Source organism: Macrobrachium rosenbergii, chromosome 28, assembly GCF_040412425.1.
Source record: "Macrobrachium rosenbergii isolate ZJJX-2024 chromosome 28, ASM4041242v1, whole genome shotgun sequence".
In the NCBI taxonomy this organism is placed as follows: domain Eukaryota; kingdom Metazoa; phylum Arthropoda; class Malacostraca; order Decapoda; family Palaemonidae; genus Macrobrachium; species Macrobrachium rosenbergii.
The window spans coordinates 1,685,699-1,710,457 of record NC_089768.1 but is presented as its reverse complement, the minus strand read 5'-3'; the positions used below and the strand labels follow the sequence as shown (position 1 = coordinate 1,710,457).

Sequence of the window (24,759 nt, the reverse complement as noted above, 5' to 3'; positions counted from 1 at the left end):
TATATAAATATATATATTATCAATTCATATGAAATAATATATTCTCATATATGTTATTAGAGTAGACTGATATTAAAGGATGTTTGTAGCTTACTGATTGTATATGAATCACGGTGATGTGATAAAAAGTCATAATATGGCTGCGTGCGACAAACACATTACATGGTCAACATGGCAGAGGTGGGTGGATACCAACTCTAAATACAAACACCTGAGTTTGACGGGGATTTGTAGAAGGGAGCCGATATCCACTTATACCTCACTTTATGGCTGTGTGGGTTAAGGCGTCCACTGTAGTCCTGAGTTCTTGTCCTTCATTGGTTCGAGCCCACGGGATGACGAACTTATTATCAACCAAAAAATTCCCCTTTGGTAACATATATGAAAATATATTATTTCCGAGGTAGAGCGAATTGGATATTAATGGACTTAATGCATATGGAAAGCCTTTCCTTTAAGTGAATTGTCCTTGACCCAAAAAATTTTTCCCATAAGAAAAATATAACAAATAGAAGCATTTTAACTCAAGTTAACAATCCTAGCATGTGGAAATTATACAAAAGTACACAAAATTAAATATATGAAATAAATACAACTTTTATTCTCATTTTACCTGTAATTGCAAGAGTTAATGGCATATGTGGTAGGTGGTGGGGAAGGTGTAAAGAAGAGGAGATTTGATTATCTGGAAGGGGAGTCACCTTCCATAAAAATGGCAGGCAACTGTGTTTCTAGGGTTGTTTCTCTTTTTTTGTCTCTTCATACAACTTTCTTCTTGAGATTCCTAGTTTCTTTCTCACTAACAACTTGTCCAATGAAGTCCGTTTTTGCCAGCATGGCAAAATGCCTAAAGTGAGGGACACAATTGTTATTCAGTAGGTTTGAAGCCTGGTTTGCTACTGCTTTGTCAAGGTGATATTTTTCAGGAAACTTTGCACTTTCCCTTAATTTGCACACAATAGTTTTATTAATGAACCAGAAATGCAAAAATCACATAAACACACGAGAATTTAGCCGAGATGTGCACAGAGTGAGACCCATAAGCAGATTGAACCCTTCCCTATGTTTCAGCTGGGAAGTCACACACCCGATGCTCCTTTCCCGTACATGTTTTAGCCAGTCTTCGTTGCATGTCCTTAAACCAAGCCAAAGTCTCTTAACAGAGCACACTGAATTGTCCATTAATCAAGAAGTCCATATATGGTTTGGATTCTATCAACTTTTATGATTTATATATATTTAAAGATTTTACTCATTTTTACTGAATATTTTCTCAGCTACATGTAAAGATTTCACTCATTCCCTCTCTTGGACTTTATTGTATTTATTCACTGACAAGAAGCAAATTATAAGAAATACTGTAAATGAAAAGCTTGTAGGTAAAAAATTCTTGTAGTATAGCTATATAATAATAATAATAATAATAATAATAATAATAATAATAATAATAATAATAATAATAATAATAATAATAATAATAATAATAATAATAATAACGGATATTACCACAGTGATCTGCTGAACATAAGAACATCAACTACAATTAAGGGATAGTAAATTATTCCTGTCCTTTATAAAAACATCCAAGGCTTTTAATTTGATAATATCTTTCATACTGAAAAGTGGAGACTTTAAACATCCACTAACATCTGTCTGCATTACTGTATTTCTCTGAAGACTTCTGACTTGATTTATTGCATTATGTGTCAGCCAAAAGCTTTCCTCAGGGCTCTGACTTCCCATAAACAACTTAGCTGTCCACAGTGAGATGAAAGGGTCATCATTTGTTCTCACATCACTTTCCTTATACCCAAGTACACGTACAGCTTCATTTAGATTACTTCCAAAAATCATTATTTCACTCAGGTTTTTACACGTCTTTTTCATATCAGCTGTTAAATCAAAAGCAATGGTAACATATAATAACTGTCCATTAAATGTAATAGGCACAGTGTGATACAAAAGATTGTGAAAAATGTCAACATTTTGGCATTTATATGCAACACTTGAACACTTTTTTATTACACAGTTACTCAAAATTAGATTACCACTGGTAAAAAATGACATGGAGACTTGACAGTACTCCAATATCATTTGAGTCTTGTCACATTCTAATGCTATCTTGACTGAAGGACTGGTAAAATAGGTTTCAGTTACCATAACTCCACTTGGAAAAGTTTTCTTGGGTTCAGACATATCTTCAAAAGAAAATGGCATTGTGCAGTTACTGGTATTCCTTAGTAAACTTAATTCAGAGATAAAATCCTCAAAAGAAGCAAGATGATACAGATACTCTTCCATGGTTCCCAAGTGATAAAATCTTGAGTCATTTAAAAGTAACACTTTGAAACTGCAGTCTTTAAATATAGGAAGCATTTCAGCTCTAAAATCACTGAATTCACATGACTCAGCATCTTTCATCTTAGTACCCAAACAAGGTAAAAAGTGGGCATATGCATCAAGCTCAGAAGAAATTGGGGAATTGTCTGCATACCAGGCAAGAAGCTTGCGACATACTCTTTCACCAAGCCAGAATACACTATCACTCCACACTTGTTCTGACTGTTTGCCATTTTCCTCTGAAAAAGAAAATGTTATTAGCTGAAAATGTATACATTTTATGTTGACAAAACATTCATAAACATTTCATTAGAACACTTATGACAATGTTCCAAGTTTTAACATCCTAATAATCCTAATACACAAAGATTAATTTCATGATCAACAATTCAAAACAGTATTAAGCTTCTTAAAACATTCCAGGCATACAGGACCTCAAAGAAATGATCAAACCTCAGGCTGAGGAGGCTGAGAAGCTGTAGGGACTGACAAACAAATGGACAAGCCACAGGAAAGTAATGATTAGTGCTGAAACAGCAGTGGCTGTAACCATGACCCAAGTACAGCAGGAGCAATGAAGCATTAGGCCAATGGCAGTAGCTTCTAGCATCCAATATGCAGGACAGAGCAGCTGAAAGAAGCCCAGCAGAAGGATCCTAGCCTGGCTAAGCAGTGGGTGAAAGTGAATGACACAGACTACAGGACAAAAGGACAAAAAGGGAAAGAAATTTTAATTTTAAGGTAATTAATGACATATTATATCATGTCTTCCATGGCAGGGTGATTGGAGAAGTGCAGTACAGTAAATTTTAGTGCTGAAGATGTGTTGTTATTCCATGTCTGCATATTCCATGTACAAATACATACTCTTATTACCTGCCAAATGTCCATGATCACAAGTGATCAAAATTGAATAACAGTGCTGAGAGAAATGCAAAACTACATGGTAATTTAACAATATCCCATGCATCTACCTTTGTCAAGAGCTTCCATAATACCATTTAGTGTTGAAGAAATTTGAAAAGCACTTTAATTTATATAAAAAATGAAGTTGCAAAAATACTTAATAAATGTAATGTTATGTAATTATGGCCATAGTAACCATGCTGAAAGTTATTTCTACTAAACAGAAACAACTGATATAACTACATATATCATAAAGTTCAGTAACAGAATGTTATCTATGTTTTTGCTCAGTCAAGTATGCAGATAACTATACTACATGAAAATTACAACATTCTAAAGTAATTTTTATTTTTCCTAGGATACGAACCAACGCTTTTGTAGACAGAGTACTCAGGGCACTGCTGCTGTCTGCTGACTTAAATAAAAAACAACTGCCTTGTCAACAGGTAGGCCTATGAGTCACCTGTGACCTGAGCTAGATTTGCTCATCCAGTCTGTGAATCAGCTGGTTTGCAGTACTGCTCAATTCCATACCTGGGAGAGATCAGAACCATGAGGGGTGGTAGAGGCGGGTACAAAACTACCCTATGAAAGCATAGGTTTGTATCCAAAGAAGAGCATAAATTACTTTAGAATTTGGCATTTGTTCCAACGGAAATACGAACCCATGCTTTCATAATGGAGCCTCACCAATAGGTGGGAGGCCAATCTATCTGGAGTGAAAGGCAGGCATGGCCTGGATTGCCAGTGCTGCTCTACAAATACTTACAAAACTACCTCTGAGGGATCAGGTCACCGAAGAAAAATTAACTGGGGCAGACCCCACCTGCTGGATTGCTGCCACTGGGCCCAGGGTGAATGTGTCCAGGGCCTCGTGGGCCAAGTCTAATAGGTAGAAAGATATGAAGGTTAACTGCCTTTTCTACATTCCCACCTTTAGGACCTGCTGGAAGGAATGGTTCTTCTGGTAAGCCACTGAGAGGCCTATACTCCTTATGTCATGTGCTTTAGCTCTTGACCGGGGAAGCTCGCTCGTCTTCCAAGGCAGTGTATGCCCTGACTATGACTTCCATCAACCAGAAGGAGATGGTGTTCTTGGAGATCTCCCTCTTCTCATGCCCAGTGCTTATGAAGAGCCTCCTGCAGGTGGGTCTGTGAGAAGCCATACACTTCAGGTACTGCCTCAGGGCTCTGACTGGGCAAAGAACCATCTTGTCCTTATCACCCCCTACAAAGTCTTTTAACAAAGGGATGGAGAACCGTTCAAATTTTAGGTCTGGCAATGCAGGGTTCTGAATCTCAGCCATGAAGTCTAGGACAAATTCCAAAGACCACCCCACAGGATGTTTGATATTGTACAATAGGGCATGTAGCTCTCCCACTCTCTTGGCCAATGCGAGGGAGAACAGGAATACAGTCTGTAACGTCAGGTTCCTATCCAACACTTTCTTGAGAGGCCTGAACAGAGACCTCCTCAGGAAGGAGAGAACCTTGGAAACATCCCACTCAAGAGACCTTAACTCTCTTGGGGGCACCTCTTCTCGTAGCACTTGATGATGGCAGACAGTTCCCTGGCATTTGAAAGATCTATTCCCCCTTGGCCTGAAGACGTGGGCCAAGGCAACTCCCTAGCCTTTCCCTGGGGAGATGGAAAGTCTTCTCCTCCTGCAGATACACCAGTCTTATGGGCCACTGGACTTAACCTAGTGATCAAATCCATGTAAGATGGCAGACCAGTGTAAACGGAGTGCAACGGCATCCAAGCCAGCATTTCTCTCTCTCAGTAACCCCTCCTTTTATCCATTCTCTCTGCTGCCTTGATCTCTGTGCTTTATATACTTATGGAAGTGACGGGTGCAGCTGCCGCCATCTTGTGAAAATTGCCCTGGGGCAACCCTGGTCCAGGTCAAAGAAGCATGGGCCAGGAGATATGTTATTCTGCTATTAGAAGCCGTTTCAAGTGGACAGACATTCTCGCTCTGCTTCACAGAGGCCACCATTTGCCTCGTGCCACCTGGAGCATATTCTGGGACCCCAACTCATAAGAGAGTGATAATTTTGGATACCTAAGGTAAGTCTAAATCGTACACAGGAATTCAGCGCACCAGTTTCCTTCAACTATACTCTATTTTCTTTACTTTTATCAAGAAACCTTCCCAAATTCCCCCATCGTCTCCCACGTGTATCTCGCTCTCGCTTTGTCACTATACGTCCCACCTTGGACCCTAAACAACTTTTCTATGCCAAAGCCACACACCGTTTGCATGTTTAGTTAACTGCCAGATTTAGAAAAATTATAAAAGTGATAGTAAAGCATCTTTTGACTGGCTGTGCCGTCCTGTGCCTGCCAAAGTGGTTAGAGCAATCTTTAAGCATTCAGGCGTGATATTGCAGCAAGTTTGGATAGCTCAATTGCATACGTATACTTAGGCCCTTAATTCATCTTAGTCCTATAGTTAATTCGACACCTCTCTCTTTCAGAGGAATGCCTTTATTGTGAGACATAGAACAAGTCTCAGCAAGTAATTTCGTTCGTCGCCTGGAACTTCCACGTGCGACAGGACGAGAAATTTTACCTTTTCCAGCACCATTAAATAATTACATATTCTTCTCTATTATTTACCCACATGTGCCCATGGTTATAATTACAGGCAGTCCCCGGTTATCGGTGGGCTTGGTTATTGGTGGGCTCAGTTATCAGCGATCCGGTTTTATGGCGCTTGTCTAGCAATGAAAATCGGCAATTTTCAGCACCAAAAATCACCGATTTCCTTTTATCAGCACCGATAATTGGGTATTGGCGGTGATACATACCTAACAGAGGTGCTGATCTCCAGTTATCGGCACCGATAAGCGCCAAAAATCGCCGATTTTCGGTTATCAGCGATTTTAGCTCATCGTCATACCGTCGAAATGGAACCCGCGCCGATAACTGGGGACTACCTGTAATTTGTGAGCTATTCTTACTATTTATTAAGTAAACATAGTTAAGTGTTAACTGAGTATAATTAATGCCTTGCAGTACAGTCGACCCCCGCCTATTCACGGTTTGGTATTTGCAGCTTCACCTATTCATAGATTTTTCTGTGGAACTTATCCCCGAATTACTCACGAAAAATTCGGTAATTCGTGGATATTTTGTCAAGATATATTCACTAATTACTGTGTTTTCATGTTATTTTCATGACTAAATAAATTTTTTATGATAAAAAAATTATTTACTAATTTTCAAATATTAATATAACGTAAACAGCAAAATATCAATAAAATGTATTTTTTTTCATTGTATAATGAAATATTTAGGTACACACTTAACTTGTAAATTACCAGTGTCTCCCCTTTCTACTGAAAAAAGGAAAAAAATACTGTATGAGAGAAAATGGATGTACCTGAACATATAGGGGTAACTTGAATAGTTTTCACACTTAGCTGTAAGCCATATATTTTCAAGGGTAACGATGTAAGATGCCTTTGAAATGGTATTAAAGTGTTTTAGATGATAGTTTATGGTATATTTCGTGCAGGACAATAGTTTAAGGTATACATTTGGTGTCTGAACTATGAAAACATGCAGTTACAAGCGTTTTTTAGAGGGGGTTTCGATATTCACGGATTTTCAGTATTCGCGGGTGGGAGTGGTACACATCCCCCGCTAATACCGGGGGACGACAGTACACGGATGTAAAGTAAAAATTTATGTTTGCACTCCCATCTTTTCCATTTCTCTTATGATTTTTATTACTGGCAGCCAGTTTATAGCATTCCATTGTGCAGCCCCGACTGGCCCAGTAACACCAGTGAGTCTGCTACCTCCTTCACAGTGGTCTTGAGTGGATTGTAGCCCCTCTCATGGTACCAACTGCAGAAGACAGTACATTTACCCTGGGACACTCCAAAGGATGAGGTCCACCAGGTGTTGGTGATTGCTTTTGCAGACTGTTCTGTAAAGCCTCTCTTTTGCATGAGTTGCTGGATAGTCTCCCACCGTGAAGCCAGAGGGAGCCTACCACTTGACGGTCCCTTCTGTTTGTTCCTGAACCAGAGGATTGGAGGCTTTGGGAAGTTCTCTTGGGACATCTACTAGGAGGTGGGGTAAGTCTGCAGACCATTCCACTTGCAGCCTCGGGGGTGCCACCACCATCATCCTGAGTCCCTGAGAGATGAAGAATCTGTTGACGACCTTCCTTGACTAAATGGCAGGAAGGTGTATATGTCTATGTTGTCCCACTGGTGTTGGAAGGCGCCCTGCAGCGTCACCCTCTGGTCAGGGACTGGGGAGCAGTACATGAGAAGCTTGGTGTTCCTTGTTGTGGCAAACAGATCGATTAATGGTCACTGCCAGTTCCAACTAGGAGCTGGCCACTTTTTGGTGAAGAGACCATTCGGTTCCTACTACCCGATCTACTTTGCTTAGCTGGTCAGTGATGATGTTCTTCTTGGACGAAATGCACTTGGCAGTCAGATCCAGGCTCTGTGACTCTGACCATTAATGTGTCTCCACTGCCAGGTCATTCAACTCCTGGGAGATAGTGACCCCTTGCTTGTTTGTGTAGGTGACCACCGTGGTGTTGTCACTCATGGCAACCACTGACTTCTTTGGTAGTTTCTCCTGAGAGTGTTGGGGCACCATCCAGACTGCTTGCATCTTCAGCAGGTTGATATGCTCCTCCCTCTCTGCAGGTCCCCACATCCTGGAAATACACTCTCCATTCAGATGTGCACCCCACCCCCTTTAGGATGCATCTGAGAATACCAGGATGTCCGTTGGTACTCCCTACAGGTGGTTCATGGGGTCTCTCCACCACCACAGGTCCTCCCTGACCCCGAACATTGATTTAATAGGTTGCAACAGGGGTTTTTGTGGCTTCCTCCAGGTCATCTTCAACTGCCCCTGGAGGGATCTGATAAGCGCTCTCCCCATGGGGACTGATTTTTCCAAGGAGACAAAATGTCCTATCGTGACCTGCCAGTTTTGCTGGCTACTGGGGCAAGTTGGGGAATGGTTCCAATAATCTCATCAGGCTTGCAGTCCTCTCGTTTGATGGATATACCTTCTCGTCGGGGTGTCGATCTTCATCCCCAGGTACTTAGTCTGCTTTGGAGAGAGATCCTACTTCAGCAAATTCACTACTACTCCCAGGTCCTTGCAAAACAACAGGACCTTTGTCTTCCTTGGGCTCCGTGTGGTGGAAGAAGAAGATTGGGGCCTTCTGAAGATTGCCTCCTGCCACCTGTTGCAGGGGTGCACTGCATTTAACCTGGATATCCATTACCTTTCTCAGGATTTTCTCTGCTTTAAGGCCTTCCTCTGAAGAAGGAGCTGGAGGAGGGACTGAAAAAACTACTGAAAGAGTCCCTGCTGGGAAAGGCCTAGAATAAGGTAGTAACACAGGAGGGCAGGGAGAAGGGCTAAGCATTGGTTCTCTTGACAAACTAGCCTTCTTCCAATGCCTTTCTTGTAGAGACACCACTGGGGAGAAAGCTTTCCAACACACTATTCATGCGTGGCTTCTCTCATATACTCTTGTCCACAACACAAACTATACACAGTGTGCGGATATAAAGCTATCAGGGACATAAGACATTTAAGTCAGCAGACAACCGCAGTGCACTTTGTACTGAGTACTCCATCTTCGAAAGTGTAGAGTCAATTCCCGTCAGAACAAATATGCAATTCATAAACAATACAAAAATCTGAAATTTTGCATTAAGAAATGAATAAACAAAAGAGCACATAATGCAGATGTTGGTAAAGACTGATAACAAAATACATCTATGCAGAGCAAGTGAACTTCTGAGGATATGAGGACCAAGAGAGCACAAGTAAGAGCTTTTGCCCAAATTGCCCACCTACCTATTATCCTCCCATCAATAATCTGTAGTTAACAGTTTTTGATCTCTGCAGCAACCAGAATTATGGGCATCTGAAGAATAATGGGTTTGTACTTTGTAAAATCACATAAACTTCCAACAGAAGTCAAATGTCTCTGAATACATAGAACATTAAATGACTCACAAAAGTTGTTATTGCACTAGAAGAGTGACTTAAATTAAACGTAATATAGGAACATGAACATTTCACTTACTTTGAATATTCCTGAAAAAAACTAGCCTTTAAACAGTAAAGTTTATCCACACCTGGAGTTTATATATCCATGTTTGTTACTGGAGTATAAACAGGAAACCCATGACCCATTTAACCTACATAACCAAAATTTTTCTGTGATGAAGGTGGAAAAAGCTTACCTTTTAGGAACACAGCTCCTCTCTCTCTCATAACTGACTTGCTGGGTTTTTGTAGAACTTCTTTACACTCTTGGATGGTATTAATGAAAGGTGCCTGTCCTGAATTACAATCATCAAACACATACACCCCATGTCCTTCTCCTACTTCTATATCAGATGGATGAGCTAGAGCCACAACATCTGCTGATTTCAGCATCTGCAGATCTGCAAGAAAAGTTATGACCCTGTTATAAATATGAATGCATACAGCAGATATTAAATCATGAATGAATCATGAAAGTTAGGCCATCAATTCAAGCACTGGGGCACTTTCAGCCATTCAGGACTTAAAGTAAAAATATAGAGTTAAAGTGGTTAGACAATATGGTAAAGAGATCCACAAAATAAATAAAGAAAGAAAGGGACAGAAAGGGATGTCAAGTGAAAGGTTATAAAGATGGTCCACCTAGAAGGTGAAAGAATGCTGCAAACATCCTTTAATAATGTCTACAGTGCACCATGTGAGATATAATGGGGCTCTTAGTGCCCCTGCAGGTTGCAGGATACATTAAGATACCTAAAATATGGGCAACTCCAGTATTTTATTTTATATGTTTGCCTTTTTACATAAGCCTTCATGTCTGTCAGTTACTGAAACCAATGTCTTCCAAGAAATAAGCTGAGATGATAGTTTACTGTCTGCCTGCAATTTAATTGTGCACAAAGGATATGGACTAAATGCAACCAAGATTCTCCAGACCTTCCTCTCCTTTAGGCATACAGTATACCATTATTTTTAATGTTTACTGTATTCATATTCATAAACAGTTACTGTACATTTATTGATGTGCTCACAGAGGAAGGAGGCAGTTAACTGTCGCTAAAGCCTTTGGTTGCTGGTACATCTTTTATTCTCTTTTTATGTGAATTGATAGCTGTCTCAAGAGCTTGTCCTTGGGGTAAATGGCTGATCAGTAACATTTTATTCTGAAGGAGTAAACTTTGCCATGCCAGAGATTATCTTAAAGAAGTCATGGCTTCAGACACAACAATATAAAATCTACGGTGAATTCCGTACACACAACCTTAGTCACCTGATTTTGCTAACTTTCTACAGAACATTTCAAACTAACCTCTAATATTCTTCCCACCTCAGAAAACGGACAAAATATTGTTGAATAGCACAAATAGTATTAACCTCTCTCAGGTGCTGCAATGCCTTAGGGTTACTTCTGATTGGATATGCATAAGAGACTGAAATACTTGAATTTTGTTTGAATTTACAGGGTTATATTCCTAAAGGGCTTAATGTACTAAATTACTTGAATTTTGTTTGAATTTACAGGGTTACACTCCTCAGGAGTTTAATTTAATTTGATAGATTGTATAATGAAAGCCTTATAACATGGGTTTAAGGAGTTATGTTCCTATCCACTCAAAAGAATACAGAATTAATAACAGAAGAGGCCCCACCCAACTCTACAGGACTTGTTTCTTAACCTAACAAGATATTGGCTACAGGAACTGGTTATCCTTTAGGCCAGGGTACTGCATTTAGCCAATGAATCTACTAATGGCTATGCACAATTTAGAAACAGACCCCAGTCTCATCAAGGCCCTTTGCTTCACATGGAGTTGAGGGCAATGATGATGAAAGGATGACTACAATATAGTTCTATTCAGTTTTACAAACAACAAATGATGAAAAGACTTCAAACATATCAAATAGCCATCATTATAGACAGTCTAAAGATTTTACATAATGGATTAAATAACGATTTGACAGAAGACATTCAAGATTGCATAATCAATCAATCATCCATTGATTGATTACAGAGCAAGTGATGATTAAATTCAAATATCTTAAACAACAATTTATTATCTTTTTCCACTCCTAGCAAGAATTTCATACACAAGATATGTTCATTCAATTTTTCCAAGCTATTATTTGCATCTACTTCTTTAGGTATAACATCATCTACATATTGAAACCATGGTACAGGTACTGTGTATTGGAATGATTTCAAGAATGAAAATGAGAGAGCTGGTGGAAAAGTTTACCCAATGCCATACCATTATTTTTCTTAACATCATAATATAATAATCTTTGTATTCTCTTCAGTGTTCCTGCAAACATTATGCATTATCAGTTCTGAATTCCTGGATAATGAACTATAGAACATTAGAAAAATATCTAGGACTTATGTTATCTAGCTAATATGCTGGATGCTTGATACAGCAAAGTTGTGAAAACATTTTGCAAGAAAAGCAACATGAAGAAAGAATTACTTCAAAACACCTTTTGCCTTATTTCATCAGCTTGAAATAAATCAAATATTTTATGTAAATGTATTCTTTCATAAGATAAAACTGTAAAAAACACACAAGTTGGAATCCCAAGATTCAAACCAATGCCTTTTGGGTTTGATGCAGAGAGACAGTTGACTTATTTAATGATTTGAACCTGTGCCTTTTGGGTTTAATCCGGAGGATGGCAATATAATTTTCCACTACGCTCTCAAGGGAGATATAAGATTATTTCATCTCCTGTGATAATGTAATGGATAAGTTGGCTGTCTAGCTCCATATCAAACCCCAATAGGCATCAGCTAAAATCCTGGCCTGGGCAGATGCACTTCCATAATTCTATCTGGATGTAAGTTATTCCTATGGTAAAGTGAAGTTGATAATTAGTGGTGCAATTTGTGGCTTAATATCTTTGAGTATGAATTTCAAAATGAATTAATGACAAAGCTACCATTAAAATCACCACTTAGCTATCATGGTGAAGACAGGGGAAATCTGACTACAGTATAAGTACAGACCCTAAACTGTATTTGATTAAGTATGATCTTTCAATTTCAAGTGGCATTCAAAATTTCTGTTTTCCATAGTATTAAACATAAATCCTTGTTTTGAACTTGGACAGATAGGAAGTGGTGAACCATTTTTTAGTGTTAAATTATTACTGAATTTTTAATAGGCTGCACAGGTTGATGAGTACTAGAGTGACTGCAAGAGGTGTCGCCTCTGGTGTTCCTCGAGGCAGTGTTCTTGGCCAATTACTATGTGTATTACATACAAACATCATTTGTTTTGGCTTTGAAAACAAGCTTGTTGCTAATGTAACCAGTGCTACTCTCTTTGTAATCATCCAGTCTCTCAAGCAGACCTGATGCTGCTCAATTGCATAACAGATTTAGTTAAATTTAGAGCACTGTGCAAATTACAAGGCATGATGTAAACCCTAACAAAACTCTAACTATGGAAGCTACTAACTCAAGGGCAGTCTTTCTTTAACCATATGGAACTCATTTAAAATTCTAGCTCTCCTTCTGGCCAGCAATTGCACAAAAGATTTATATACTTAGATTTTTGAAGACCTGTGGACCGGAGGAAATGTCTTAATTCTTCTATTTGTTTATGTTTTAAATACTGTTCTCCTAATTGGTGTATAGCAGTTGGCTTGCATCATAAACTATTAGATTCTTTTCACTGATCTTGATATTAATCTCTGGCACTGTTTTTCTACAGTGTACCTCACTGTGAATGCTGTATGCAATGTTTTGTAATTCTGATCATCCTCTGCATTCAGATCTTCCCATCTACATCCAGATGTGCAGTTTTCATTATGTTAAGTTCAATAACATATACTGTAATTCTCTAGTTTCATTCCTGCTGTGACCAAAATGTGGAGTAATCTTCATAATCATGCACAGATAATTGAACTGTCAAAATTTCAGAAGTTCAAACTTGGTACTAATATTTTTTTTTTACAGCAGTCTGACACGAATCTCACTTCAAATTTTACTGGTTATTTATCTTATTTATTTTATTTAGCTATTTATCTTTTGTGTCTTTCTTTGTTAGAAGCTGCAAGAATAAAATGGTTCAATAATATGAAGAGGGTAGAAAAGAGAAAACAAAATTTGTTCAGACTACTGAAAATTGTATGCAAGCTTCTATTTTGTTTATTCTTTACTTCTCAATTTCTTTGTCCAAACTGAGCTGCTTTCCTCACTTGGGCTTGTAGCATCCAGCTTTATTAACCCTTTAACGCCGAAGCCCTATTTTCAAAAACGTCTCCCGTATGCCGGCGGCGTTCGATGAGTTAGCGCGAAGCGGAAAAAAGATTTTTAAAAAAATCACAGCACGCTTAGTTTTTAAGATTAAGAGTTCATTTTTGGCTCCTTTTTTTGTCATTGCCTGAAGTTTAGTATGCAACCATCAGAAATGAAAAAAATATCATTATCATATATAAATATTGGAATATATGACAGCGAAAAAAAAAAAAAAAAAAACTCGTATATAATTGTATACAAATCGCTGTAAGCAAAACGGTTAAAGCTAATGACTTAATTTTTTTAGTTGTATTGTACACTAAATTGCGATGATTTTGGTATATAACAAATTTTAAAACGATCAAAGCAACACAGAGAAAATATTATCACAAAATGATGCATGAATTTGTAACTCGCGGACGTAAAAATTTTTTTTTTTCAAAAATTCACCATAAATCGAAATATTGTGCTAGAGACTTCCCGTTTGTTGAAAAATGAAGCTAATTGATTGAATATTACTAGACTGTAAGTGTTTTAGCTTACAATTGCAGTTTTCGACCATTTCAGTCGAGTTAAAGTTGACCGAAAGTCGAATTTTTTCTATTTATCGTGATTTATATGAAAATATTTCAAAACTGATAAAAGCTAGAACTATGAGTTATTTTTTGTTGTATTGTAAATGAATTTGCGCACATTTTCATATATAAAACTTTTTGTATCGACTAATATAAAACGGTGCAAATATTACGACAACGAGACGAAAGAATTTCTGAGATGTTCGGCGAGTTTAGCGCAAGAGACGTAAGGAAAATGTTTTTTCAAAATTCACCATAAATCGAAATATTGTGCTAGAGACTTCCAATTTATTGCAAAATGAAGGTAAACGATTGAATATTACTAGAATGTAAGAGTTTTAGCTTACAATTGCGTTTTTTACCATTTCGGTCGAGTTAAAGTTGACTGAAGGTTGAAATTTTGGCAGTTATCGTGATTTATGTGAAAATATTTCAAAACTGATAAAAGCTACAACCATGAGCTAATTTCTGTTGTATTCTACATGAAATTGCACACATTTTCATATATAAAAGTTTATGTAACGACTAATGTAAAACGATGCAAACATTACGACAACATGACGAAAGAATTTCTGAGATGTTCGGCCGAGTTACCTAGCAGCGAGGCGTAAGGAAAAAATTTTTTTTTTTTTAGAAATTCACCATAAATCGAAATATTGTGCTAGAGACTTCCAGTTTGTTGCAAAATGAAGGTACATAATTGACTATTACTGCAATGTAAGAGTTTTAGCTTATAATTGCGTTTTTTTACCATTTCGGTCGAGTTAAAGTTGACCGAAGCTTTAAATTTTGGCAGTTATCGTGATTTATATGAAAATATTTCAAAACTGATAAAAGCTACAACCATGAGTTATTTTCTGTTGTATTCTACATGAAATTGCACACATTTCCATATGTAAAACTTTATGTAACGACTAATATAAAACAGTGCAAACATTACGACAACGTCCAGATTTGAAAAGAATTTCTGTCGCGGACGTAAGAAAGTTTTTTCAAAAATTCACCATAAATCGAAATATTGTGCTAGAGACTTCCAATTGGTTGCAAAATGAAGGTAAATGATTGAATATTACTAGAATGTAAGAGTTTTAGCTTACAATTGCATTTTTGTACCATTTTGGTCGAGTCAATGTTGACCGAAGGTTGAAATTTTGGCAGTTATCGTGATTTATATGAAAATATTTCAAAACTGATAAAAGCTACAACCATGAGTTATTTTCTGTTGTATTGTACATGAAATTGCGCACATTTTCATATATAAAACTTTATGTAACAGCTAATATAGAACAGTGCAAAAATTACGACAAAATGATGAAAGAATTTCTGAAATTTTTCGGCCGAGTTACAGCGTGGGCGTAAGAAAAAGTTTTTTCAAAATTCACCATAAATCGAAATATTGTGCTAGAGACTTCCAATTTGTTGCAAAATGAAGGTACATGATTGAATATTACTAGAAGGTAAGAGTTTTAGCTTATAATTGCGTTTTTCGACCATTTCGGTCGAGTCAAAGTTGACCGAAAGGTTGAAATTTTTTGTAGTCGACGTTTGCTACGTCCACTCGGCATTCAACAGACAATTTTAGTCGACGTTTGCTACGTCCAACAGGCGTTTAAGGGTTAACTGGGGTTACATCTTGTAATAATAATAATGGTTGCATAAAAAGCCTTCTACAACTGCAAGCGCAAGTCTGCAACACATGATAGGTTAAAGTAACCATAATACATCTTACTTGAGTAACTGAAGCATCCCATAACACTTGTATAACATGTATTATAACAACTAGTATCAGCACTGTAACTGAGTAAAATTTAACTAGTAAACTGTAATCAACTGGCTTATATAGCCTAACAGTAATGCCCAAGGTTAGCAAAGAAACGAAGGTTACTAACAGCATAATAGGCTGACCAGCCCCTGGTATTTCATGAGGAAATTTACACCATATAAAAATACTCATAAATATGGAAAAACTTGACAATACTATACTAAGAAGGAAATCTCACAATACATTCCTCTAGTACGTCTGGAATAAAGAAAACGAGTAAACATTCTGAACAGAATATAACAAGATTATGAGAATATGGTCACAAGATTATGGGAATATGATCATAAGATCATGAGAATATGATCGTACCAAGATATGACAATATGATCATGAGAAAATTAAGAAAATGTGATCACAAGATGATAAATATGTAATAAAAACTGAGTGAAGTGAAGAGATAAGGCCATTCTTGAAAAAAATTCACTCGAGTAGTTTGGCTAGCAATTGTCTTCATGCACATACACCAACACAGAATGAAAGGATTGTCAGCCTAGAACAACTGGACACTGCAGCACATGAGCATAACTCACTTGTCACAGCTTAGTGCTGTTCTTCTTCCAGCAATGGCCTATGTAGAAAATATTCAATGGCAAACAAAATGGCTAAATAGTCATCGGTTTGTTATGAAATAATTTATTTTTTGTATTACTGAAATACATCTAAAAGAAGTGTGAGATTCCACAGAACAAATTATCCAGGGCTCATAAACTAAGAGTGAATTCCTGCAAGATTAATCCTTGCAATGCAACTTCTTTCATGTAACTTACTCTCTGCAGTTTGACAATCATGCTGATGTTAACTGAAGTTAATTTTTATTAAAATAAATCATCTTCATAACTCTGAGAACATCAATGATAAAGATTACTAGACGTCATTACTACATGAATTCAACTTTGCTTCCTAAATGTAATAATTTTTAAGTAACCTCACCGATACTTTCTTTCACAAGTGAATTCTCTTCACACTAACCCAAAGCATCTGGTTCCAAGACATATGTTTCAATGTCATCTGCACATGCAATAAATACTCCTGGTCCAAGAAACTGACTAAATGGTAAATACATGGCAAACTTCAAGTCTAGCATCTGCGGGATGGTGTGGTCGATTCGTAGTTCTGAAAATTAAAAGAAAAACACACAGTAACATTAAAATATATTTAAATTCTTTTTTTTTGTTGGATACTCTGAAGTACAGTTTTTAAAGATACATACAGTATAACAATTTTTAAAAACATACCAGTAACTAATTTTTCATACACAGTACAAACTTAACATTAGCCTTATGTGCTTCCATGAAAGCCTTCATACTCTCCACAGAAGACAAAAAAGATGAAGAGATCCTAAAGTTGAAGCAGGCAGTCCATATATCTGAACTCCACTGACCCTCAAGTGACAGACTTAACCACAGTTTGAGTTATCTGGACCAGCTGCAAGATGTAGATGGGTTGCGAAGGAGGCTATTCCTTTAAAGTAGGGGGTTTCTATGTGGAAAAATTAATTTTGATTAAAATATATATATATTAAATTCATTACAAATCCATTATAGGCAGTCCCGGTTAATGGAGAGGGGTTCGTTCACGGCCAAGCACCAAAACCAAATATCGTCAATAACCGGAACATCACACTGATTGTGGTAATACTGTAAATGGCATTTACGATACTGGAAGCGCCGATCGGTGCCAATAAACCACTTACCGGCGCCGAAAATTGCTTACTTATGCCGATAAACTGCCTACCGATACTGATCAACCACCTACCGACACCGATAAACCACTTACTGGTGCCGAACATCTGGTTAACGACAATGTTAGCTAAGCGTCGTCAAACCGAAATGCTGTTAACTGATGCCACTGATAAGCAGGGACTGCCTGTACTTCACAGCAGCCTGAAAAGCTATTTAGGGGGATGGTTTCTCCAGCAGTTGTGCCATTATACACAAAAACAGTGCTAAGACCTGATGGAGCCAAAGAACTCTGGAGAAAGACTGTGCAGAATGTAATATGGAGTCAAAAATTGGACAGGAATCTTGTTAGCAATACCATGGCTGTACTGCTTGGATTGACTGAAAAGGGATTTGCTGAGGATGAGTCTAGCAAACAGGCTGCGCATGCCCACTCTGTTGCAGCTCAACAGAGCTGCTTGGAGGAGGGCTACCCCAAGGTGTGCCCCATCCCTGAACAGGAGACCCACAGCCGGGGGAACAAGGGGCTGCTTGATACCACCCCGATGTGAGCCCAATAGCACATAGTGGGAAGGCAAGTGGGCATGCACCAAAGCACTAGTCCTGCCTGAGGTACATTATTTACTGTGTGGTGAACTTGCGCCTCTGCTTTCCCTCCATGAGGAGAAGCAACAGGGAGAAGTCTGCCTGGACCTCTTCCTACTTGCCTTGGACTTCTTCCTACATTAAGGACGAGGAGGGAGAAGACAAGGACAAAGTACTGTAAAAGATAACAATGATGATGATAAGGAAAGGAGGAAAAAAGACAATAATGCTTTGTCCTTTGCACTGTCCTGTCTGACTCCTTTGTCACCTTGCACACTGGAGGGATGGCCAAGGGTGGAGAAGAAATCATAACACAGCTACAGGCATCACCACAGCCACTGGGGAATCACCTGTAGCAAACAAAGAAGATAACAGAACTGCAGAAGCAACAACATACAAGGTAACTGACTGGTCTGTCTTTTTTCCTGCAAGTAAATCCGGGAATACAGCAATGGATTTCCTGGAATGATTAAAGGTGGCCAGATTTTTCTAAGGTAGTTAAAGGAGGATAATTCTTTAGCTTCCTCATTCCCAGAGGAGGGTTGAACAAGTTTGTTCATGGGTGACATAGTCCTCCTATGAATGGATAAGCCTGGGGTAGGAGGAATAAAAATTGTAGCCAGAGGCAAGAAGGTCCTAGAGGGATTTAGCTTCCTCCCCTTCTTGCCAAACTTCTCCCACTAAGGTGAAGTACAAGAGGCACATTCATCACATGGGAGAGAATAAGCACATTATACATAAGTCTTGTACATCATACATAAGTATAGTATGAATTGCAGTATGTCAGTGAAACTGCATCTAAAAGATTTTGTCAATTTCAGAGTAAAGTTTCAAGAGTATATTATAATTCAGATGGCAGGATAGAGTTAGAAATAATACCATGAGGGAATTACATCAACTCCATGTATAGATGAGATATTGAATGGGAGATGGAGTTGGCTTGGCCATATCCTTCACACCACCCAAGGAAGAATATTATGTGATATATTGGTAGGTGGGCTCCTCAGGGAAGCAAAAGAGTACCCAGACCTACTTGAATGAAAGCTATGAGATGGGATCCTGGGGACGAGTGAAGTTGTGGAAGCGAAAACGAAGGAAAGACATGAGCAGCAGGATTTTACAGAGGCCCACTTCATCACACATCATTAGAGACAATGACAATGTTTCCATCACAATGAATTCAATTTTTATGCAGAACAACATTCACACAAAACATAATATGAATAAAACTTTAAGTAATGGCTCCAGATATACTGATGATATCCAGTTTCTGGCAATGGCACAAAAAAGGAGAAAGAAAAATAATCATAAATCCAAAAGAATTATTGAAGTACTGAATGAAAAATTATTCAAATCATAAGATTTCATTTTTAGACAAGGGGCCTGGAGATATACAAAATTTATCATGAGATGACATGGTCAACATAAGGATTTCAATTTCTCAACTGTTAATTACCCCATTTTATATGCCAATGTTACCAAGAAACAAAAAGTAATGTTTTTTTTATTTTGCAGATTATACTAGTTAGCTACATTTACATGGAATATCAATGTTCTACTGATGAATGCAGAGTGCTGGTAAGAAAACCATTAAATCAAGGATACAAGAAGAATTTGAAGAAAAATTACTCTGACAAGTTATCAGAGATTTACCAGAGAATATACAATAAAGACAGCATTACAGTTAAAGTTGATATATCCTATAATTAAGAGTTTTATACTTGTTAGTTTATTGTACACATAGTACTGTACTGTACAATGAGCTAGTAGGATTAAGGGCAAATTCAGTGTTCAGGTGTACTGCAATATGATATTTTCATAATAAAATAAATTTTTGAACATACTTACCTGGTAGTTATATATATAGCTTAAGTCCCTGACGTCACGGCAGAATTTCAAAAACTCGCGGCAATTGCCGATCGGTAGTCAGGTGAACCACCTGTGCGCCCTCTACCCAGGTACCTGGAACCATTCCAACTATTCCTCAGATCTTCCATGCCCCTAGTCTCTAGAGGGGAGGAGGGTGGGAATTTAATTATATATAACTACCAGGTAAGTATGTTCAAAAATTTATTTTATTATGAAAATATCATTTTTAAACATCTAACTTACCTGGTAGTTATATATATAGCTGATTGACACCTTTGGTGCAGGGTCAGACACAGCCAACATCGTTGGAATTTGCTTAAGGGTTAATAAACCAACTTAAGGTCCTTACCTGGATTAAGGAAGCTGACTTCAATGAACTCCCTCATTTTGTCTGCTTTCCTTAAGAGGTCCAGCGATCCACTCAGGGGGCTGAAGACCTCTAGGAGCTGCCAACCGGTGTACCAACCTCTATGTGACAGACAACCTATAATACCCTTGTTCCGGGCGCCACCAAGGAACAAAAATGATCATTTGACTAAAATTGATGATTGTGGAAGACTGCGTTCAATCTTCACAAACAACCATAAAATTTCAACCATTCCAAGGTAAGAACAAAGGGTATTGTTTTATGGAATTGGATTAAGGAAGCTGAGTTCAATGAACTCCCCTCATTATGTCTGCATTCCTTAAGAGGTCCAGCGATCCACTCAGGGGGCTGAAGACCTCTAGGAGCTGCCAACCGGTGTACCAACCTCTATGTGACAGACAACCTATAATACCCTTGTTCCGGGCGCCACCAAGGAACAAAATGATCATCTGACTAAAATCAATGATTGTGGAAGACTGCGTTCAATCTTCACAAACAACCATCAAATTTCAACCATTCCAAGGCAAGAACAAAGGGTATTGTTTTATGGGATTGGATTAAGGAAGCTGACTTCAATGAACTCCCTCTCATTATGTCTGCATTCCTTAAGAGATCCAGCGATCCACCCAGGGGGCTGAAAATCTCTAGGGGCTGTCAACCAGTGTATAACCTCTATGTGACTAGACCTCCTCTCAATACCCTTGTTCCGGGCTCTACCAAGGAACTTTCATCCCAATGATTGCGGAAGACTGCGTCCAGTCTTCACAAACAACCATAAAAATTCTCAATTCCAAGGTAAGAAAAAGGGTATTGGTTTATGGGATTGTAGGGGTATTCCCCTCTCCCATTACTGAATTAGATGCTATAAACGGGCACAGCGTATAGCAATCTTCGCATAATGTCTGGACTTGTTTTAGATAGTGAGAGGCAAATACTAACTTGCTTCTCCAGAAGGTCGTGTCCAAGATACTCTGCAGGGACCTGTTCTGTTTAAGAGCTACAGAGGTTGCTACTGCCCTGACCTCGTGAGTATTTACTTTCAGAATCTTGTAGTCTATCTCTCTACATTCCATATGTGCTTCTTTTATCAACTGTCTGATAAAATAAAACAGAGCATTCTTCGACATCTATACAGAGAGCTTTTTGACTGAGCACCAAAGCCCTTCTGAATTCCTTCTTAAGTCCTTTGTCCTATCCAGGTAGAGCCTTAGAGCCCTTACCGGGAATAGGACTCTCTCTCTCTCTCCTCCCCTGTTATGTCCGGAATCTCGAACGTTCTGGGCCAGGGTTGTGACGAGTATTCATTTTTTGCAAGGAAGCCTAGTTGCAGTGAGCAGATTGCCTTGCCTTGCATAAAATCTATATTCTTGCTGAGAGCATGTATCTCACTAACTCTTTTCGCTGCGGCCAAACTGACCAAGAAAAGAGTTTTCATGGTGAGGTCCTTTAAAGATGTCCTCTGTAAGGGATCGAACCTACTCCCCATGAGGAACCTCAGGACCACGTCTAGGTTCCATGCTGGTGAGTTCTTTATATACAAATTTGGGTTACAGAAATATTGGAAGAGGACACATGGTTGTCCTTGCACCATCCTCTAAATACCTCCCACTTGGATTGGTATACCTTAATGGTGGATAACCTCCTTGATTTGCGATAGCGCCAGCTGTCTCCTTCGAAAAACTTCTGGCTCTTGTGAGTTTTCCGATAGTCCGAAGGCAGTTACTAGTAGCGCTTGTAGGTTTTGGTAATATCTTTCCAAGTGGGGTTGTTTGAGTAGATCTACTCTCTGAGGTAAGCTACTCGGGATGTCCACCATCCATTCTAGTACCTCTGTGAACCAATCTCTTGTCGTTCAGTAAGGGGCCACAAGGGTCATTCCGGTCCTCTCATGTGACACAAATTTTTTCAGTACCCTGTGTATTATCTTGAAAGAGGGAAATGCATACACGTCCAAGTTGGACCAGTCCACCAGGAACGTGTCTATGTATATAGCCCCGGGATCTGGTACTGGAGAGCAGTAAGTTTCCAGCCTCTTCGTTTGCGCTGTGGCGAAAAGATCTATGCAAGGACGTCCCCAAAGTCCTGATGTAGCGTTCATTCTGTTGAGAGGACTTTATTTCCTGCTCAGAATGTCCGCCCTCACATTTTTTCTCCCCTTGGATAGAGTGGGTTACTAGTTTTACATTCTCCTCCTTTGCCCAAAGAAGAGGTTCTCTTGTTGTCTCGTATAGAGACCTGGAGTGAGTGCCCCCTTATTTGCTGATGTAGGCCAACGCTGCCGTGTTGTCGATGTTGACCTGCACCTCTCTGTTCCCCACTATGTTCGAACTTCCTGAGAGCTAGAAGGATCGCAGTTAGTTCCTTCTAATTGATGTTTAACTTCTCCTGCTCTCTGGTACAGGAGCCCAAGACTTTATTTCCCACGTGTTGCTCCCTATACTGAGTCCGACGCGTCGGATAACAACACTAGGTCTGGGTTCCTCTAATATAGAAAAGGGACCTCCTGGAGCTTGACGGGTTCCGAAATGGGGATGCACTTGGTCTCCAGTTCTATTTCCTTGTCCCAGTTCCGATTTAGATGAAACTGTAACGGGCATAGAATTAACCTCTCAAATGAGACAAACCGTTCCAGCGAGGAAAGGGTTCCCAGCAGACTCATCTATTCCTTTGCCAAGCATGACTGTCTCTTTATAAAGTTCTGAAATTTTCTTAAGGCTTGTCCTGTCTTTGCAATAAATGGAAAAACCTGAAAATCCTGACTCTGAATCTTCATCCTAAGGTATAGAACCTCTTGGGATGGGATCAGCTGAGATTTCTATCTGTTTATCAGTAGACCTAATTCTTTGTTAGACGCTTGATGCCAGTGCATCTTGCGTCCTGAGCTAACTCCACGTCTTGGCTTCCAATATCTTGAAGCCTGACGTCCTGACGTCCAATGCCTTGACGCTTGACGTCTTGGGTTCATTGACGCTTGTCGTCATGGTGTTTCACTCCTAGATGCTTGACGCCACTGCATCCAGCGTCTAGAGTTTCATTCACTACGATCAGCGTCTTAAACTTCTGGACGTCTAGAAGCTTTAGTTGGACGTCTATTATGCTTCTTCTCTTTGCCTGGTTGTCACGCTTGCACCAGGGAAGACAAAGTCTGCTGCATATTTTGTAGTAAAGCTATATGCGGGGCTTCCTGCTGTTGGGAACAGGCTGGGGAAGCCTCAACTACGGCAATTATTTCCTCCTCATCGTCAATAATGGACTGTGGAGGGGGTCAGCAGACGAGTACCAATCCGAAGGAGGAAGAGGAGGATGTACGGAAGGCAGCACAGTGTCCGCCACGCTCTTGCAGCCTGGTATCCTGACTGAACAGAGCTGTCTACGTTTGTTCTTAGTAGGAGAGCTACCCTTGGGGCTGGAAGGGAAGAGCTCTGGGCTGCTCCAGTGGCTACAATCTGTAGTCTATGAAGTCTTATCATGACGTCCCTCAATATTGAGTAACTTGCTCTTGAGAGGTCTCGGCTCCAGAGCCAGACGTCAGCCCTGTCTGTTTAGGTCAAAAACAGAGAGACCGAAACTGGAAAACCTTTCCCGTGGACGAACTTCAGAAAATTCTTGGAGTTCGGGTGCATGGTGATGTGAAAATACACATCCTGGAGGTCCAGTGAGGCCATCCAGTCATGCTGTCTGACCGCTGCTAGAACCGATTTTGTCGTTTCCATAGCGACCTTTGTTTATTGCACAAAAAAGTTGAGTGCAATCCCATCTAGCACCGGTCTCTAACCCCCCAAGCATTTGGGGATCACAAATAACCGAATGTAGAATCCTGGGGAATTCGGATCCTGAACTCTCTGTCTGGTCTCCTTTTGCAACATCATAGACACTTGTTGCTGTAGAGCCTTTGCCTTGGTTCTGTCGTTGCATTTGGCAGAAAGGTCGAATTGTCTTGTTACTAGAGGGGGCCTACTCAGGCTGGACAGTCTGGCTCCTACCGCAGTCTGCAGGAGAAGAAAGGCAGGTCCTCATTCTTCCCTGTGTAGAGCCTCTTCTCGTTGCCATTCATCTACCCGCCCTAGAGGAACCTCTATTGGAGGGCCGACCACGAAAGAGCTGAGATACCTGAAACACAGGAATCTCAGCCTTACCCTTTTTAGCGATGAAAGTCGTAGGTAGGACTTTTCCTGCTGTTTTAGATATTAAATCTTACGTGGTTTTCTGGGCCAAAGATGAAAAGGCCTCTTTACCAAATCTTGAGAGAAGAGGTGAGAGGAAAGAAGGGGTATAAATCAGTTCTGATTTTGATTGGACGTGACCCCATTAGCCAGGAAAGAGCAAAGCT

General features: G+C 39.3%; 1 protein-coding gene and 1 long non-coding RNA gene across 2 annotated transcripts in view; both read right to left on the bottom strand.

Annotated features, from left to right (window-relative positions):
* Positions 1–303: 303 nt before the first annotated feature.
* The window catches only part of LOC136853975 (fucose-1-phosphate guanylyltransferase-like), a 79,537-nt gene continuing 55,081 nt past the window's right edge, over positions 304–24,759 (bottom strand). The window contains exons 5-7 of the mRNA XM_067129894.1: positions 16,899–17,042; positions 9,493–9,696; positions 304–2,579 (exon numbers count right to left, since the gene is read on the bottom strand). Of these exons, the coding sequence (XP_066985995.1) occupies positions 1,534–2,579; positions 9,493–9,696; positions 16,899–17,042 (1,394 nt within the window). The 3' untranslated portion in view covers positions 304–1,533. The remainder of the gene's footprint in view (positions 2,580–9,492; positions 9,697–16,898; positions 17,043–24,759) is intronic.
* LOC136853972 (uncharacterized) lies at positions 21,338–24,228 on the bottom strand. The gene is made up of 2 exons (XR_010857589.1): positions 22,258–24,228; positions 21,338–22,052 (listed from the first exon to the last, which is right to left on the bottom strand). It is a non-coding gene; the product is annotated as an uncharacterized lncRNA (long non-coding RNA).